This window comes from Mastigoproctus giganteus, chromosome 13, assembly GCF_048544385.1.
Source record: "Mastigoproctus giganteus isolate SK-2022 chromosome 13, ASM4854438v1, whole genome shotgun sequence".
NCBI lineage: Eukaryota > Metazoa > Arthropoda > Arachnida > Uropygi > Thelyphonidae > Mastigoproctus > Mastigoproctus giganteus.
This window is the reverse complement of record NC_143587.1, coordinates 137,316,746-137,336,973: the sequence shown is the minus strand read 5'-3', so window position 1 is coordinate 137,336,973 and position 20,228 is coordinate 137,316,746. Positions and strand designations below refer to the sequence as shown.

At 35.2% G+C, this 20,228-nt stretch overlaps 1 protein-coding gene across 1 annotated transcript in view; it reads left to right on the top strand.

Moving 5' to 3' along the window:
• LOC150076470 (ATP-binding cassette sub-family G member 5) overlaps nucleotides 1-12,865 on the top strand; it is a 43,698-nt gene extending 30,833 nt beyond the window's left edge. The window contains exons 10-12 of the mRNA XM_090387434.1: nucleotides 4,474-4,612; nucleotides 7,208-7,393; nucleotides 12,353-12,865. Coding sequence (XP_090243560.1) covers nucleotides 4,474-4,612; nucleotides 7,208-7,393; nucleotides 12,353-12,716 — 689 coding nt within the window. The 3' untranslated portion in view covers nucleotides 12,717-12,865. The remainder of the gene's footprint in view (nucleotides 1-4,473; nucleotides 4,613-7,207; nucleotides 7,394-12,352) is intronic.
• The last annotated feature ends 7,363 nt before the right edge of the window (nucleotides 12,866-20,228 follow it).

Here is a 20,228-nt window from a genome sequence, read left to right as displayed (position 1 = left end):
TCGTATAGCTGATATCTGGTTGTATCATTATTAAATAGGAATAGCGAAGAAGATACTGATTAACCCGTGCAAAAGTTCGGTTAAGCATTGCTGTGAGGGATGATGCCTTGTTTCTAACTATTACATGCTTGCCCCGCATGAGTTTGTAGAGCCAAATCTGAGGAAATTTGGTTTCCTAAACTAATTTAAGGTTATTTTCAATGAGGTTGAAAGGTTTATTTCGTTTTGAAATGCATTTCAATTCATTAAAGTTAAGAATTAGCTGGTATGGATTCTGGTTAGTGATCAGGACAGGGACATCATCAGCAATGCTACTAGATGTGTTACTGGCAGCAATCATAGGAGGTAATTATGAACAGAACAAGAACTGATTTGAAAAGTGAGCCTTGGGAAACTTCACTAGAACATTTTCTTGTGTCCGAAACGATTGATTGATCCTAATCACGAAAGTGTGGTCAAAGCGATTGATTGATCCTAATCACGAAAGTGTGGACCTAGCTTAAGTTTTCATCCTTCACCATTGAATCCGTACCTGCTTTATCATAAATCGTTGGGGTGGGGTCCTAAACTCCTGAAACAAACTCACTTCAACCTTGAATTCAACACTGCTTTTGGCAAATATACGGTGAGAATTCTCATACTATCAACAGAGCGGGGTCTTGTGGCATCGAAGTTATGAATCTAATTGGTTGAGGAGGTTATGTGAGCTCTGAAAACTTAATGTATTGGTTTCCTATACCGTGATATTAAGAATACAATAGCTTCCACTCATGCCTCTACTGAAATTCACAAAGGTTAAGAAAAATGGCAGAGTTAAACAGATTCTTGAAGCCGCGACAAGCTGCTCTCGATAGTATAAAAGCACTACTTATAACATTTGCTATGTTTTCAATCTCTGTGAGCTTCCTACCTCTTTGACTTTTGAAGATCGAGACAAGTTAGATCTTATATAAAGTGACCTCTCTAACGCTTGCTTTAATTAGTGCAATACGCAATGACTTTTGTAATTTATCTTTTTCATTAATTCAGATTACATTACGACATTCTCTCCACTAGTGATGAGATGAGCGAGAACTAGATATTCTCTTCCCAGCAAGGGATTACAAGTTGCTATAAAATCCTTCCGGTCAATAACCCAAATTATATTCTTTTCTTCCAATTCTGTTAAAATGTAACCTAGGCACGTGCAAAACTGTCATTTAAGAATGATATGAGGGATAAAAGATATGGTAGAATAAGCACCTTAAAATACATACGATGGAAGCGGAAATAAGTTTTGTGAGTGTGTAGACTGAAATAAGTGGAATATGTGAATGCTGTTATTAATGCTTAGCTTAAAAGTTAAAAAAAACAGTCACTCTTTTTTAATTTGAAATTTAAATGTATTATTACTCTTCTGGTACGATTCAAAATGCTTCCTAAAAGTGGTTGGTTCTCCTATCAACTTTCATTATTTTCACTAGCTTGAAGCTGTTAATTCGAACTCCCTCTTCTCCACCATAAGAGGAATTGAAGTCGGTTATGAAAATGAAATGAAATTTTACACTTCATAATAAAAAAAAATAAAATAAAAAACCTTCAAGAAATCCATTAAATTACTGTTCTGTGGAACACAAATGCCTCATTAGTTGGGCGTCTTGAGATTAACAAATATATACATCATATTTATACTAGAGAAACCAAGAATATTTTGGTTATTAATAGGCATCAGTTTCAGAAAAATTTCCATAGAATCAAGTCCACTACTACTATTGTTATGGACTTAGTTGTGTATAATATCATTGTTGCATTATTCGGGGATGAAGATAGTATTCATTGATGTATGAACGCAGCCTACAGGAGTATTCATAATTGTCTTACATCAGTAAACCAAAGCCTGTTTATGTTAAATATCCAGTGCTTTTTGATAATATTAAAATCGCCAAAGATTTTTTTTATGCAATAGTTAGTGAAAAATTCAAATTCTCTATATTTCTCTCTCCAGACAGATGGACTTTTTAAAAACATTAGTATTAGAGGAGCTGTTTTCGCGTTGTCTGATACTTGCTGTATTATAGAGGGATGCAAAAATTTTTTATCTTAATCTTAGCGACACTGTGAAATAATAATGGGAGTTATCTCCGATATATTTCAATCAAACAAACAGCTCCACTGAGGACCTCTAAGCTTATAGTTTAAACTATTGATTGTTATAAACTACACGCTTATTCTAATTACAATACTGTAAAGTTCAATAATGCTCTTCTTAGTGGCAAATATGAATATTTCAGTTATTTAAAAAAAAAAAAAATGTGTGGCATAATGCATCTTATGATGTTGTGGGGCACAACTTCTTAAGATGTTCAGTATGTTTCAGGTCCAGTTTTGTACCAGTGAAGACAGTTTTTCATGTCATATTCTCCCAACTAACGATTCACAGTACTGTATAACAAAGGTGCAGTGTAGGCCATGTTCCAAAGAACTCGTCGAAAGAACGATTACTAAAAATAGTAGAATGGACATTGTCATTCATATTGAAGGGCATATCCGGTTGTATTCCGCCTAAAAACAACAAAAATAGAACTGCCTCATAAATACAGTTCTATTTCTGCTGTTTTTGGCGTTACTGGTTTTCTCATAAACAACTTTAGTGGTATTTCAGAATGACACTAGAAGGTTAGAGTATATGCACCGCTTTGCAGTAGCCTATTCATTGCTCCCAGGGGATTACTTGTTACAGCAATTTGCCGTTCGATAACAAAGTTATCTAGATGTAAGGATAGCATTTCAGATTACGGTTTTTTTAGTTGATCTTGCAAGCTTAGAAATTGTTTGTGGAATGCAGCATTAATAGCCTCCCATTCTCTGACAGAATTAAGTTCATTAAAGACAAGCTTCATATCATCAATGTGACTGATAAAACATCGTTTAGAACTGCCATTCGGAATAATATTAGTATTAGATTAGCGAAAAATGGAAGAGTAAGTGGAAGATTTAGAGATGGGGAGGCAGTCCCCACATTTTCAACGGTTGTTGCGAGCTTTTCTGGATAGTTTGCGACTGGAAGGAATGCAGTAAAAGTTGGAACAAATGCTACAAATAGGTGTTCATCACGCATAGAGTCACAGAAAATACAAATCTGCGGCTGCATTTATACAAAATAACGATATACAAAGAAATGTACGATAAATATTGAGAAAACAGACGCGATTGATATGTATTCACGCCAAGCTATTTAATTAAAACAAAACTAACATAATATATCAGTAAGGCTTGGTTCAAAGATTATTAAACAATACGGACATAACGTTAATGTAAAACGAGGCATTCCTCAGTTAGGCCTAACAATACTATGATGGTAGTAAACTAATATTAATAGATTACAAAATTTGTTAAAATTTATGTTAAGTTAGATAATAACTTACTAACAAATTCTCCACAAAAACAGAATTAAATATAGCACACTGAATGCACTAGGAGATTAAACAACGTGCAACAAACTAAAACATCAACCTTAGGAACAGCGACACTAGCGACACCTCGTTTCTTAGGCTCTGTCAGTTAAAAAAAAAAAAAAAAAAAAAAAAAAACCCTGAATTTACTGCAGGTGTACTTTATCAAGAAAAAGTTTAAGAATAAATTCAGTAGAGAAAGGAGTAATCATTTCTCATTCCTCCTTGCTTTTTACATTGTTCATTTAAAAGAATTCCCTTGTTCACTATTCCGTCTGTTTTTTGTTGGGAACCACTCCAGACTCAATAAGGATAAAATACTGCATATCTTATACAGATACTCCAAGAATAGTACGTAAAAGTTCCAAGAAATTGAACAAATGTAGTGTGACAGTGTCACAGTAAGCAGGCAGATAAAGAATAAGAAAGAATGCGAAGATGAAACTAATTTTAAAGAAATTAAAACAAAATATAAAAATATTCGATTTAAAAGATAAGCAAGTTCAAACGTTTCTGTTATCTGAAATAATGGTGTTCCAAACGTACCTGTGCAGCAAATTTCTGTGATGTTGTGCACAGTGTCTTGAATGTAAGTGTAGTTTTCGTTTTTGTTACATGTTGTTAAACTTCTATTTTTTTACTTTTTCTGTTTTTTTTTTTAATGTTGAATAAATAACTATTAAACGTACGTACTTAACTTTTCTTGATTTCGAAATTACCTGCATAGTTACTTTTGGGACATCGTGTATTACGAAAGAAATAGCTCTCTCAGAAACTACGCTATTTTATATTTACCAAATTTAGTACCTATAATAACCAATATGTAAAATTTTAAATGTTTTAAAGTCTCTTAAGGCTCTTTTCCATGTTTGAATTGGAAAGAAATTAACATGGCGTTACCCTTTTCCTTTGATTCCCTGCCCGAAGAACCGAGCAAAAAGAATTTTTTGGTTGATCCTTTTGAGGAGGGAGGAGATTCTTTAACTTTATTTTGTACAAATGCACTTATCAAGTTAAAAACGTAATGCTTTACTTTATGCAGATGCCACTCAAAGGAACCGTTACTACCAAGAAGCCCGTGAAGGTATCTACAGAGGTCCCCTGTTCATCCTTAGTAATATCCTGTACAGTCTCCCATTAAGTGTAATATCGGTAACTGCTGCCACCACTATTATCTACACGTAAGTTTTGAATCTCTCTCTCTCTCTCTCTCTCTCTCTCTCTCTCTGCCTGCACCGACTGATTTTCTGTTTCAACGATGTTAAACTCGATATGAATAGGTTTGCGTGCGTGGATGTCTACGTGGAAGCGGTGTTCGTGACAAGTACTAGCATATCCCTAAGAGTGTGTCACGTGTTGGCAATCTGGCGGAATAGTAAAGTAGAGGCATGTGGCACGATTCATTCTAGGAATAAAACCGCTTGATCATGAGAAGACGCCAAAAGTGAGCGCTAGTTGTAAAACCTCATGAACAAGGTTGGATGATATACGATCGAGCCAAAGTATGCGTGATTCAAGTCCGAACAGATTTTACTCGTACCGTTAATAATGCGTTATTTTGGACAGTCGGGCAGGAGATATGTGGCGAAATGCCTGGCGTTTGAAGACGACTGGCACGTTTGAAGTAAACAAGAAGAAAAATTGCAAGAATAATTTTCATTTCCTTTCGCACGCTAATATTACAAGGCTGAAAATTTCATCTAACGTGGATAAATTGCAATTAAACTACAGCACGAACATTGCAAGCTGTATTTTACTAGTGCAATGTTTATTTAGAATGAGTTAGCAAAAGAACGGGCCATATTCTATGGTAGATAGCACGTTCTACCACCACCACACAGAAAGGCTGCATTTTCCATTTTTAAATTCTTCAACTATCTATTGAGCTTGATGTACTAATCAGTGGGTTGAAGAACGTGATACAAAGTATTGATTCTTCCATGACCTCCATTGTTATTGGATCCTAACTCCATAGAGAAGTCAGGTATATCCTTGGATGTAGTGTCCTTTCGCTGAGTCCCACTACGTGAGTGTGGAAGTGCAGTAATACACGCACTTGAGTTGACGTGTTTGGAGCTCTCGTGACTGCTAAATACAGTTAATGATTATATTCATGGTCAAAATAATTAGTTGCAATCTCCTCTGGCCTGGTTGTCGTACTGGAAGATATACAGAACTTTTTGTTTATTTCTTATTTTTTTTTTATAATCTTTTACCAAATCAGATTGTCATTTTCGGACTGAGGCAAGATTTTTAATACAGTTATAACAAAGAAATTTATCAAAGTTTAATACATACACTGGCCAAAAAAATACGAACCTTTATGTTAAGACAGTCACAGAAAGAATAAATGCAAATAGAGGCAAAGAAAACTGTGACCTGGGATGATGACATGCTGCCTCGTTGAGTATAAAGAGCCGACCAGCTAGCCGGGTGGGTAAAGCGCCTGCCTGGCAATCCAAAGGTCGCGGGTTCGAATCCCGCCTCGGGCTTGGATCAAAGTACTGCAAAAACCTTGGGAGGTGCATTATGGCCACAGAAGCCGATGCGCCAATAACTACCAAAGGAGAAAAAAAAAAAAAAAAAAAGTATAAAGACTGAACGACTACAGTAATCTGAAGCCAGAATGGGGAAAAGGAGTAATTTATCAGACTCTGAAAAATGTCTTATCGTGGGTGCACGTTTAGCAAGATCCACGATTCTAGCAACGAGAGGTTTCTTAAAAGCGTCCATTTAAAAGGTTTTTAATGAATTAAAAGCAAACGATTCTTCTACATCTTAAAGGCATAAATGTGGCAGAAAAACAATACTTCAAGAGCGAAGACGTCGTAGTCTAGAGAGGGCTGAACGAAAAACTAAGGCATCCAGTGTGCAGAAAAATAACATTTGAATTCAACCAAGCCCAGAACTGTTCAATTTCAACCCGTATCACGCAGGTAATTGGTAGTCGCTTGCCTATTAGGAAGCCATTTGTTTCAGAGAAAATAAAGGTTCCGTTTGCAGTGATGCTGAAAACGTCGTGATTGGACTGTGGAACAATGGAAGAAAGGCATGTGGTCAGACGAATCACGATACACTTTGTTTTGCGATGATGATAGCTAGAGAACTCCACGAAGCGATGAACCCTGCTTGCCGTGTTAAGACAACTCATACATAGTATGGGGAATGTTTTGTTGACACGGAGTGGGTCCGTTGATACTGGTGGAAGGTCGAATGTCATCCAGAGAGTATCTGAATTTTGTATCAGGTCTACTGCCCCTGCAGTGTTATATTTTTATCCCGAAGGTGGTGGCCACTTTATGGATGACAGTGCAACAGCGCATCTTGCACGAATGGTTCAGAGAAAATGACATGGATTTCCATCATCTTCTGTCGCACTCACAGTCATCTGATCTCAATCCTATTGAGAATGCGTGGGTTACGCTGGAGAGAACTTTTGGCAAGGAAGGCCCCCTCCTTCAAATTTATCGCACCTGCGCGATATTTTGCTGGAAGAATAGTTATAATTAGACCAAAATGCACTAAAAACATCTTATAGAATCACTGCCGCGCCGCACGCTTGCTGTTATTCGTAACAAAGGCGTCTCGATTCGTTACTCAATAAGGGTTTGTATCCTTGGCCATTCATGTATAAAAATAAAATAAATTAAAATAAAATGGAATACACCTCAATCAATAGCTTACAAACAAGCACCTCATATTATATTTTATTTTTGTATTGCCATAATCAGTTGATGGTTTTACCCTTTTTTTTTTTTTTTTTTTTACCCCATTAGCGGAACAAAACTACGAGAAGAATGGGAACGCTGGGCAACATTTTGTGCCGTACTCTGGGCAGTGTACATGTTCGCAGAACAGCAGACGATGGCTTTGATGATGGTCATACGCAGTTCTTACACAGCTTTTGTCACCAGCATCTATATCTTAATTCTTTACATCGTAATTGCTAGTGGGACAGTCAGGTAAGTGAACTAGTGCAAGATAATTACAATAATCATTTTTTGTTTAAATAAGGTACTTGTATTCCACTGCCCCGTTACAAATCCTGAGCTTTCAGTATGAGTAGCCAATTTGTTAGCGTCTCGCTCATACCTTATATATGTTTCGAAAGTATGTGAAAAAAATTCTGTTACCTATTCTAGACGGCAGTTATGGAGCTGTGGCTTTTTGAATTTTAAAAAATACCGATTAAGTTTTATGAATGTAAAAAATAAGAATATGCAAGCACGCAGTTAGAACAAATAAACATTTAATAGGCACTTGTCTGCTTATTCTTATGTATTTTTCCCCCCATGTGAAACCCATTAGCTCCGTAACCGTTCAGAATCACATTTTTTCATGACTGTTTAACTTATAACCGTGAAATACCTCCCAGAATTATTTGCAAATACCTTGGGAACAGCCTGTGCATAAGCATGTATATAATAAATAGTTATCCATTTAATATCTCTTCACACTTAAACGCGGGGTACCAAAAGTATTTTTTTTTTTTTTTTATTATTTATTTATTAAAGTAGACAGTCCTAGCCAGCTTTTCCGGCAACCCCGCCACTAGTTACAGTACTGTACAAATAATATTAACGCATATACTGTATTATACTACGCCACTAGTCGGACCTACTAAAAAATACCAAAAGTATCGGGATAACTAAAATTATATTATGTGAAGTGTTAGTTTTGCAAATATCGTATAGTGAAGCAGGGTAGTAATAGAAGTGAGGCAGGTAGAAGCATCATATACTGTATATTGACATAAATTGTGAAACGAAAGTTAGCAGTCTGTGAGATGCTATAGAGTAAGATTTCGAGGAGACTTACCAGAGGATCTTGATCCTTCTCCTCCAGAATATTGCATTCAGATGGAAGTTGAGTCTAGAGAGTCCGCGTAGTTTTACAAGAATTCTCTGTAGATGGAAATCTAGTGTTGGTGAAAAAATCTCGCCGAAGCTTTCAAATAGATCAGAGAGGATCTATGTGAAAGACAAGAGTTGTCGGTGCAGGAGTTCCACCGATTCCTAAAAACATTTCATCACAAAAGAATATAGAGCAGCAGGTATAGTGATGTCGCATTTGATCTTTGAAGGAGTTAAAAAACTACTCTTTGGAGCGAGAAGCCCCCAATATATTTTTCAGATAAAAGAACTGTGTAGCGCCAACCCAGAGAGAGTTTTGAAAAGGACCGCACCGTCTCAAACGTCGAAGCACTGGTAGTGGAAATCTAATGATATGAGTCTGTTTGTTTTTCATGGATGGGATTTATGGATACCTTGCAGCAGAAGCGATACTGTGACATTTTGAATAACGCAGAGTTTATTTATTTATTTATTTTTTTAACTGTGTGAAAGGCCTACTGGGATGCCTACTGAAAATTTATTAAAATTCAAACTTAACTCCACGTTACTTATACAGTTTTAAGTGGCTTATAGAGTCCACGAAATAGAAATTAGACAAAAAAAAAAAAAAAAAAAGTTTAAACTTATTTCCTGCCAAAAGGCATATCCAGTATACTAAATAACTTTGAATACACCGACAAGAATTGTATATCGAATTCTTCTCTACGTAACTGACACCCATAATTGATCCTACTTTTCAGATCCAACTATGGGTACTCGTAATCAAGAAGTTGAGCAAGTAACACGTCTAGTTTTAAATAAATTTTAAGCAGTTTTCTAATCCGTACACCAGCGTAGTTTTGTGGCACAGAATGTCGCCAGCTTGGGCTTCTTGTTTTTTTCCCTCCTCGTTGACTTCATTGGTCACAGTTCATATAGTTTTGTCGTACAGTGTGTGTGTGTGTGTGTGTGTGTGTTAAGCAGAACATTATCCCTCTTCACAAAGCAAGGTGTGTGACGTTTGATTTCGGAAATATTACACTAATGGGCGAATCACAATAGAACTATTTGTGGAATGAGTATAAAAGATGGTGCGGAAAGAACCTGCCCACAAAGGCAACGTCATTTACCCAAATAAAACTTCTGCTGGAAGAATGAAGAAATATTTCTTTCTTCATTGCCATGAATTGGTGGAAAATGTTTTTCAAAAACCATTCCTCATTACAGATTAAAAAAGGCTTACAGTATATTAAAATCTGATCACTTGTCTTTTGGCTTCTTAATACTTTTGATAACATAGTATATCTGCCCTCCACAAAATTGTTTCTCAGAAAAATGTAATTTTTATCTCCTTTTTTTCCCCTGCCTACTTGATGTTGTGCATTTCGGCACGAACAGATATAGTAGCCCCGGGAACAGCTCCTCGTGCCTAGGGACGGACACCAGGCAACAGCTGCCCTTGTATTGGCTGCTCCCTAGTGGTGAACTGGCCTGACACCACACACAATAACACTTTACCAGTTTCATAGAGGTTCTACGCCATTAATGACGAACTAGGTGGAGATGGGCTTTTGCCTAGGAGTAACCTTCGATACCAGAACACAAGCACACAATGCACCAGGAGGTCACATGTAGCATGACATCATATATATGTATAATGAGAATGTAAATGTATATAAAATTGTATATTAATCTTCTCTGTAAGTTTTGTATATAAATTAATGATAAATTAATTTGTATATAAATTTGTGAGTATAAATAAATGGAAAATGCCTGCTTGATTGTCTCACGTTTTTCCATGTTCTCCTCAAATTTACAATTGCCATCAAACAATGGAATCCTTTTTGATTTTCTTGTTCTTCCTCGATCCCTGGACCGGAATTGAGGATCATTACAACATATGACTCTTACTTGTCTTTGGACTTATTCAAGGTTTAAGATAAATCAACGCATTCATTCTTTCACTAGCATTGCCTCCATAGAAGTGCAGATGATAGCAGGCTTTCCTGTTTAGGGAAAAAGGTGAGCTTCTACTCCTGTCGCGGACCGGAGGAACTCTCCAGTTCGTCATTGCAATCAAAATCAATCCAAGCGATCCAATCGTGTTTTTTCCAATGAGTAACAAAGTCGACTTAATTTGAGAAATATGCACTGCAGGTATACCTCGCTCAACGACATTTCTTTATAACGAATTAAAATTTTCCACCATCGTTCGGTTTGCGACGTTCCTCACTTCGCGGTAAAGGACACCTTGAAGGTAATTTCCAGAAACAGCCTTAAAATACTATCAGTTTTCCAGAAATATTACAAAGCGTAACGCCCATTGCCAGATTTAGGCAAAAGCCTTTGCTTGGGGATCGCCATATCCTTTTGTAAGGATAAAAATCTAATTGTACATTTTAGGGTCGCTTCATGTCTAAATTCGGTCCTGGTACCGACGCAAAGCGGCGGTCCAGGAAGTATTTAGGAAGCTTCGAGAAAACTGTGGCCTGGTTGTATTCAAAATTACCTTGGATCGGAAGAGCCAGCTCATGATATACAAAGAAATATAGTGAGATTACAAAATATGTTAGTTTGGGCAATCTTCGAAAAGTTTGTGGTCGATTTCATTCGATTTGCGTGGTAAAGATTTGACTACCAGCAAATTCCTTAAACTTTAAAACCAAAACATGCAAGACAAGGTCGAAGAAATGCTAATGCTGCATCCACCAAGATGAATAGCAACTAAGGATATGTCAGAAACTGCAATGCTCGCCTTTGCTGCGAAAGTTAAAAGCATTCCAAAGAGTAACAGAGTTGACATTAAAAAAAAAAAAAAAAAAAAAAAACCTGTTGATGCTACCAATTACTGCACAAAGAGAAGAATATGCAAAATTAAACTTTCAACAATAACACCAATGAGTTTTTGTCTGTGACCGACTTTACCATTAATAAAAGAACAACAAAAATATTCGTTACTTTTTTATTCTGGTTTTCCTTTCTTCCATGGTTATAGGCCCAATGGGGAATGTTCCGTGTTCATTTATTTTCTTTAAATAAACCAGTGGTCCAAAATTATTTGTATGCATCTTATAGATTAATTTATTTTATACAGTCGACTTAATTATATACATCTTTTACTGTCGGTATATATGCGGCAGAACTTTAACATTAACTTTAACATTCAGACATTAACTTGTGGCAGACCTTTTCTAATCTTTAAAATATAAAAATTTTAAATTTCAAATCTTTTTGCTATTTGATCTTTTCTGAAAGCAAATATATACACAAACGCAAACACTTGGAGTAAGAAATCTACTGTGTCTTTTATTATGTTACTGGCTTGTTTCAAGTCACCCTAAATAAAATAAAAAAATAAAAAAGAGGCGTGTGTGAGAGAGAGAGAGAGAGACTAGCACGATTTAGATTCCCTTCTCTTTCTGAATAATCGAGATTATTCATCAGTTTATATACAGCAATTCTATTTGACTTGTAATAATTAAAATATCATTTTCGAGTGCTGAATTTATAAATAAACAGTTGCAGATGCAAGTGTAAGATTCTTCTTACTTTAACGAAACATTCTTACAATTGTTTCTGTTGTTTTAATTGGAAGCTAACAGTGACATTTTTTTTTTACACACTTCTTTCTGTGGGGAACCGCTCAACAAGTCTTATTATCCAACTAATAGTTCCATTATACCTGCTTATTATGAATTCAAGAGAGTATTGTGTCTCAACTTACAATCCTCTGTCTTGGATACTCATTGAACAGGAGTAATGGAAACATTTTTGATATGAAGATCCATAATTTTAGTTCTTTGAAGTAAATCTCAGGTATCCATGGTCCTGAAAATTCCAGCGATTTTTTTCTGGAACATAGTTAAAAAAAAAAAAATGGATTTACTGTTACAAGTTGGCCTCACTGCAATTTGCCCCATAATTTGTGGCTGCTAATGATCGCTATTTCCAGGGGAAAAAATTGAGAAATACATTTTAATTTTTATTCAACTGAGAAAAATCATAGACGTAAACGTTAATCTTTCATAATTGTTATTGCAATTAGTATTATGAAATTTTAAAGATATAATATGTTTTTGTTTCTTTTAGATCCCTTGTTGCTCTACCTGAATGGTTATCCTATATCAGTTATGGCATAATCTATCGCTACGCAGGGGAATTCCTCAATGTAAATGAATTCTTCAAGAACGACAATCTGTCGAAAGCTCCCTATTTGAATGGAACTACGTCTTACCCATGCCCACAGAATTATCCTGGTCTTTGTGTGTTTATTGATGGTAAACACTATCTCTCACAACGCTATCCCGGATTTATAGAAAGATACGAAGACGATACGCCATATTGGATGAACTTTGGGATTTGTTTCGTCTTTGTAGGTGGAATGTGGTTACTCAATGTTCTTCTACATCTCGTGCCATTGCCTTCTTTTATTAAATCCAAGTTTCGGGACTGAACAAGTTCTGAAACACTGGTGACACATCGTAATGCAGTTTAAATAGTCCCCATTTTACATTATACTCATTGCCATTCTTTATTTTAAGACTGAAAGTTCTAATTGACAATGTTTTTACATCGCACTTCTTTCTTTGAATGAAGATTTTAAACGACAAAACAAGGTACACGACTTACTTGCAGTTTTGTATAGAAAATAATGATTATTATTATAAATTCAATTGTATATGATATTTTTACTTTACAGTAATATTTTTGTATTTTAACCTCACAACAACCGCAGCTGGAATTTTATAACTTCAAGTAAGTATACCATGATCATTTGGGACATCGATGTTCAATATTTTCATAAGGCGGTGCCTTCGAATGAAGCTGTTGCGGCCATTATACAAGTTTGTGGGAATAATAGATTTCATAATTAGGTTTTGTTCATGACTATGATTGAAGAGCCAACATTTTAATCAAAGCCTCTTAGATTTATTGGTAACCTTCTGCTTTATAAAAAAAAAAAAAAAAAAAAAAAGAATTGTAGTGCCTTAAGAAGTTTAGACTGCCTTCCAATGTTTAGAGTTGTAGTTGCCTATTTAAAAAAAAAAAAAAAAAAAAAGCACATTACAGGAAGCTTCCAGTCACAATATGTATATTTTGTGCTCGTGGAAATAGGATAAAAAAGAAATTAAAAACATTTTTGTTATTAGCTACTCGATAAAAGTATATCATATGATTTGATATGAATTCATTAAATAATATTCATTCAATATTGCTAATGTAAATACGCGTAGTTTCATTGTAAGAACGTAAAATATCAGTTCATCTTATGTCTTCAATTGTTATAATCGTAATTTACTTTAATTCTATATTTAATGAAATTGTTATATAATTTAACTTGCCAACAGTATAGCAGTTGAGGTGAGGATCTCTAAAGATTCCAGTAAGATTTTAGGATGGTTTTATCTTCATCATTTTAGTACACGACTAATAAAGAAACTCCCAATCTACTCCATTGTCTTTCATTAAACCTAATTTTAATCATCACTCTCGCTGTTCATTGGATAGTGTTTTTTTTTTTTAATTAAAAAGCCTTTAGTACCTTTAAATGGCATTGGGCTATATCGTTTAAAGAAGTTAGAGTAATGCAAGTATGAGCATCAGCTATAAATCAGTCTGTGAGAGAAGTGGGCGTTAGGAATTTTAAATAATTATTTAAATATTTTTGTGATATTTTCGCCATTTTATCGGCAAAGAAATGAATTCTCGACCAAGATCCATAGAATCGGAACGCAGTGCACTCAATAATCCGGACTGTAAACAAAAAATCTACAGGGACTGTGCACTATCTCTATAAACTTCCTGCCTTTTTTTTTCCATTTCATTTTACTAAGAAATGTATATTTTTAAAAATATAATCAAAGTGGATTTCTTCGCTCTTCCAGTACTCGCATAATTTATTGTTCGTATTTTGATATTTTACTAAATAAAAATTGCATTAAGAAGGAAGTGATTGACTTTATACTTTTTTGGGATCACCTTGAAAATGATACAAATTAATGATATATTTAGTTAATTTTCTATTTTAGACATTCTTTTCAGCAGGTAGTTAGTAAACACGTCATTAGTTTTTCACTCCAGCATGTGTAACATAAAAGAGAAACAGATAGTCGTCTGTGTTAGTGTCAGAAATCAGTACTTCTGTAGTTTAAGAGTTAAATTTACATGCGACATATTAGTTTATAAAATTTTCATAAATTAATTAGAAGGGATCATGCCAATTGGGTGTATGACAATTCCCTGTGTGCGACATTTCAATGTATGACTATACGGCGTACAACTTGGTGAAAGACATTTCAGCGAGTACGAGGAGTTCAAGGTATCCAGTAAGGCGACAATTCGGTGTATCTCATAGAAACCAGAAATTGAGGAAAACGTACATAATTTTCTTTATATATGGTCTCCACACAAACCCCCTTCCTGGTAGCACAGTAATTAGGATGGCTGCCATGTCATACCGTGTGGAAAATGACTTGGTTCGAATCCCATTATGATCGGAGGAATTTTTTATCAGTGGGTGAAGGACCCCCTTGGGTAACTCAATTTTTCAAGAAAACAATAAAAACTGACAACAGAACAATACGTACAATTTACAACCGTTATGTGCACACACCTCAAAGCCTTAGTTTTTTTGCTGCAAAAATAAATCCCCCTCTTAACTATCCTCTCCCAGCTAACCAAGTGTCTTCTGGCTTACCAACCCTTAATCAGGAACTTCAAAAGTCAAAACGGGTCCTGCAAAAAATGACTCACTAGGCCAGGTCGTATTTTCCGTATAAGGGGCCTGGAATTTTCCTCCAGATCCACATCGTAATGCCGGGGGGAATCGAACATCCTTTCCTCTTTTCTTTACTCCTGCTCTTAATACTCGGTACTAACGAATCATTAACTTCAATTAATTTTTATTCTAACGATTACGCTGGTGTTGAACACCAACGATAAAGGTTAGAATAAAACACACAATGTTACTCCATAACTGGCTCAAAAGAGCTTTGAGCCAGTTGTGGAGCTGTACAACTGACACTGTGAGCTGGTAGATATAAAGGGAGATGAACCCATTTCGAATGTAGAAGTGTCTCTTCAGATTTCCACCTCTTCGGACTGTTCAAAATTTCTGGGAGAACAGAAGTTCATCAAAGTGGCAGTGCAGGCATCTGTATTCTTCAGTAGCTATGAAGCTGCCCTAAAGAATTCTAGGCTGCAGAGATACTGGCGTTGCTATGTTGATGAAACAAGTGTAATCAGAGAAGATACGTAGTAAAAAAAAAAAAAAAAAAAAAAAATCAACAGTGCCAAAAAATTATCTTTCTAATCGAACAGTAATTAACTATTGGTACATACTGTTACTTAATCTTAAGGAAATGGAGAGCTTTTGTTAATTTAGGGAAGAGATTGTCGGATAACCTAGAAGGATGAAAACAGTTAACTATGATGTGCATCATAATTATTTTTATTTTTCTGTTGCTAAATGAACCTGGCTTCCTTGAATCATTTTCCCTATGCCAACAGTAATACCAAAACAGTTGAAAATTGCCATTACCGAGTTAGTTGGTTTCATGAGACTATGGTAAGATTTTTCATCGAAAATTCCAATGTCTCTCACTCGCTGCTAACGAACCAATCGAACTGAATTCATATAGTTTTCACGTCATCAACAGTTTTAACTGAGAAACTAATGAAATGCACTTGGAGCAGTGAAATGAAGTAAAAACAAACATTGATCAAACAATATAAAGTGTAGGTAAATTGCTACATTATTAGTTGATTATCAGGAGTTTTTTTTTTTTTTTTCAGTAGACTAATAAATAATGTTGGTTTTTATAATGTAAGAAAAATTGTTAAATTATCTGTCAAATGTTATTATTAAAAATAGATCAGCTTCAGTAAAATTTTAACCCAGACCAACTATGCATGCTCATTACCTCTAATTCTGTGACTATGCAAGTGTAACTTTGTGAAAGTAAAGACACTTTTCTACTTTATTTTCATTTTAATTCAATAAAATTTATGCAATTTCAAAGTAAAACTTTAGTTAAAATGGAAACTGTGCAACTTAATAAGTGATAGATGGCCTTTTGGAGCCTGATTTTTAGATGATTATTCTGTAAATTTAAAATAGTGATTAAAGATTAACAGTGAAATAGTCGTCTTACATACGACACCAGTGAGGTATCCAAGACTGAAAATAATTCTAATAAAAAAAAAAGTCACAAACCTTTCGTCAACACTGCGGTTGAACGTATGTAATATTCCAATCAATGGAAGGACCTTGAATCTAAGAAGTATGAAAATAATTTTAAAAAATCGGTAATTTAAGAAGTAGTTCATTAATAACTGCGTTCAGGTTTATCGAAATAAATGAATATAATTAAAAAATAAAATGTAAATAGACAAATAGTATTGATTTCTAATTTTTCACTTAAGGTTTAGTGCAAAGATCAATCCAGGAGTCACAAACTAGTTTTGTGCTTATATATTTTTCTTTCCTCTTCCGAAAGGCATATCTGATATTTTACTTCCCGACATTGTACTAAAGGAGTGTAAAATAGGAGGAGAAAGTTGTATTTCATTGCTTAATGCTTAGAGAACTTTTGTTTAGAAGGACTGAAATTTCGTGCTTGAAAAAGGTTGGGAAGCCCTGGTTTATTGATTAATTTTTCTCTTCTATTGATAAAATTTTAAAAGAATGTAAAAATAAGCGCTTTTTGTCATTTTTTTTAAAACTAACTTTAGCAGTATTAATTTAAGTAATTTGTTTTGGAATTTAATTTTTTCCAATCTCCATTACCAATAATTGAATAAATTAAAAACATGACACCCTTAAATCTCTTTTCTTGAGAAACAGATAATTATATAATGCATAAAAGGAATATATTCTCAGTAAAGAGTAGTTACCCAAATGACCTTATTACAAGATTTAAATGCGAAAAAGTTTACAATTCCTTAAAATTCCACTTAACCTCTAAATAGTAATTTGAAATATATTCTTAATTCCCATTTAGAACTTCTCATTTAAATTCTCTTAAAATTGTGCATCTTTTTTACAAAAAAAAAAAATCAAACTTTCTGGTAGGGTGCCCCATCAAAAACATAACCGTAGGATGGAGAACACAAAAATTTATAGGTATCTGAAAATGCAACGGAATGGTTGTTTTCCGCATATAAATTGCTCGTGATCACTTTTGAGCTGTTACAGTGTTATTACAATTGACTCACTAAAAAATCATGGTGTCAAAAGCCTTTTTGACAATTAATGTCCAAGCCAAAATGTTCAAAAAGTCCAATCACAGTTTAAAAAGTTAAAATGTGTTAATGGGATCGGATATTGCAAAGTTCGTTAAATGATTTGTGGTTCATGTGCAGAATGGAAGAAAATATTATCCAGTAGGATATGTAACCTACAGATTAATTAACTATACTAGAAACATTTAAAAGTAAGAAACTGTGATGAATAGACAGGCCAACTTAAAGTATGATTAGATGTTCTTCATACTGGTTTAAACTTCTTATCATTATGAAATAGAATTTAAATTTGTTTATGGAAAGATCACACAGAAGTCACGGAAGTTGACAGTTCCTCTGTATCCGGACTGATTTCTCCATCCTGGTGAGAATCTTCGGATACCTGATTTTCTAGGTATGGCGGGGGACCTGCCTTCACATACCTGTGATATCCAAAACGACTCATTTCCTTAAACCTCTCTCTTTGAACAAATTCCTCGTAATAATATTTCAATTTTGTTGCCTCTCGCTCTTGACGGATGTATTTGATCATCATGACGACAATGCTGCTAGCGTAGCACATCAGTACAAAAATGATATACAAGTATGCGTTCTCCTCGTTTTTGTATTCTGGTGTATCAGAGCTCTCTATTAGTAAGAGGGACGCGTTGGTGCATTCGTCATTTGCTTGATTAAGGTTTGGCGATGGAGACTGTAGCTGAGACGGTTCAGTAACACCATCTTCCTGCGTTGCTGAGATGCTGGAAGACTCCTGAGCAAATGTGGATGGATCCGAAGTCATGTATCATTACACACTGGGTTACTGGAAAATTGAAAAAAATAAAAAAATAAAAAATAAATAGTTACGTAACTAGGAATTGTTACATCTATCAGAACATTAATAAGTAACTGAAGTAACTATCAAATTTCAAATATACTAAATTAAAATTCTGAAATCTAATATTAATTCTTTATTCAAAAATGGAAAGCTAAAACACTACTTGTGATTTTAGAATAGAGTAAAAATGATATATATAAAAAAAAATTTTTTTTTTCTAAAATTATGAACAAATTAGAATGCAGAAGTTTGTTAAACAAAACTTCGAATGCGTTTGGTTTCTTGAATAGGTTCCCTCCGTGCCAGTATAGTGGTTTCGTCACTCGTTGGAGAAGTCTCGGTTCGAGGCCGGTAATGATTGTAAAAATTTCTGCAATCCTCTTCAATCGGAACCGTAGTTAGGCGATTTAAAGAGGAGATATCAGGATTTCCCCGTGAATTATTCCGGATTTTATAGCCAGTACATCGTGAAAAATCATAATAAGGTTCTTTATTAACTTAAATTATGTACATTCGTGATTCCATACACAGATAACCCAGACTAATGAAACAGTATTAAAATAGAAGTAATATTTACAATAAATATAATGTTCAGAACTGAGCTTTCTGATTCTTCTCATCATTACATAGTTCATCCCAGTTCGGAACACTTATTTTCCAATTTCAGTACAACATTTTGCCTTTATTTCTTTGCTGGAGTAGTCTTTTAATGACATGTTGTAAGGGAGGCCGCCTTTCCATCTCACAAATAAATTCCTTTGTGTCAAACGTCGTCTTCCCCAAAGTATAACAAACAAACCAATTAAGGCCAACCACCCCATGCACGGGGAGAATCATGGTATGCAAACGCCAAAGCGTACGCGCTTGTAACGCGTCCAAAGGCGTTGGCAGGCGTTTTACGCCAGCTTACGACGTCCTACGCAGCGTTCGAAGTGTTCATCTAGTTTGCATGCTTTTACCCTCTGCTTCCTGTAAAACTGGGCGTTGGAAGGCGTCGCTGACGCCGCGCTTCGAGCGCTCATCTAGTATAGCCCTGAGAGTTGGCGGTGGATCTGACTAGTCCATACGCACCAGTGGTCCTAGTCCTTGCCAGCAAAACAACCCATATTAATCAAACACCACATGCCTGAATAGTGGACACCATCCATGAAGGGTCTGTGGACTCGTGTTGCTTGCGGCACACACGAAGGTGTTTGTTGGCGTGTTGTACCAGGTATCTGGACTCATCCGACCAGCATATTCGTTTCCAGTCCTCCAGTGTCCAACCAGCCTGTTGTTGACAGCACAGCATCAACTATCGACGATAATCAGCGGTGAGGAGAGGGTGTCTCTTGGGTCGTGTTTTGTGGAACCCCATACGTCTGAGTGTGCAGCGCATCGCCATTTAGTGTCTTGAATTTCCGTATTGTATTGCGATGTAAACTGTCGCACAGTGACTTGCCCTTGAGCCCGTACAACGCGCTGCACCCTTCGCTCACCACGAACATCCACCTTGTATAATCCTTTACAGTTCTGTCGGCGGGAGGTGGCTTGACCCGTTTGACATCATTCTTTGTACACCTTTACTACAATGAACCATATTTATTATTTTATTATTATTATTATCTTTATTTTCTCCTAAGAGACACCCGCTTACAGCTATTAACCAGGGGGTGCACATTCATATATACAAATATAATTTATATACATAATTATCTATTTATAATTTATACAAATCAGTCTTTATAAATTATACAAATTATACAATGTCTAAATTATACATTTTCTAAATCATACATTGTCTGATTAATTAGATTATACACATCATTGCCTTATTTTACATGACAGGCAGATAGAAAGAGAGCACAAGCATAATTTACAATTTTACAAGGAATTAAAGAATGTTCACATCTACAGCACTATTTA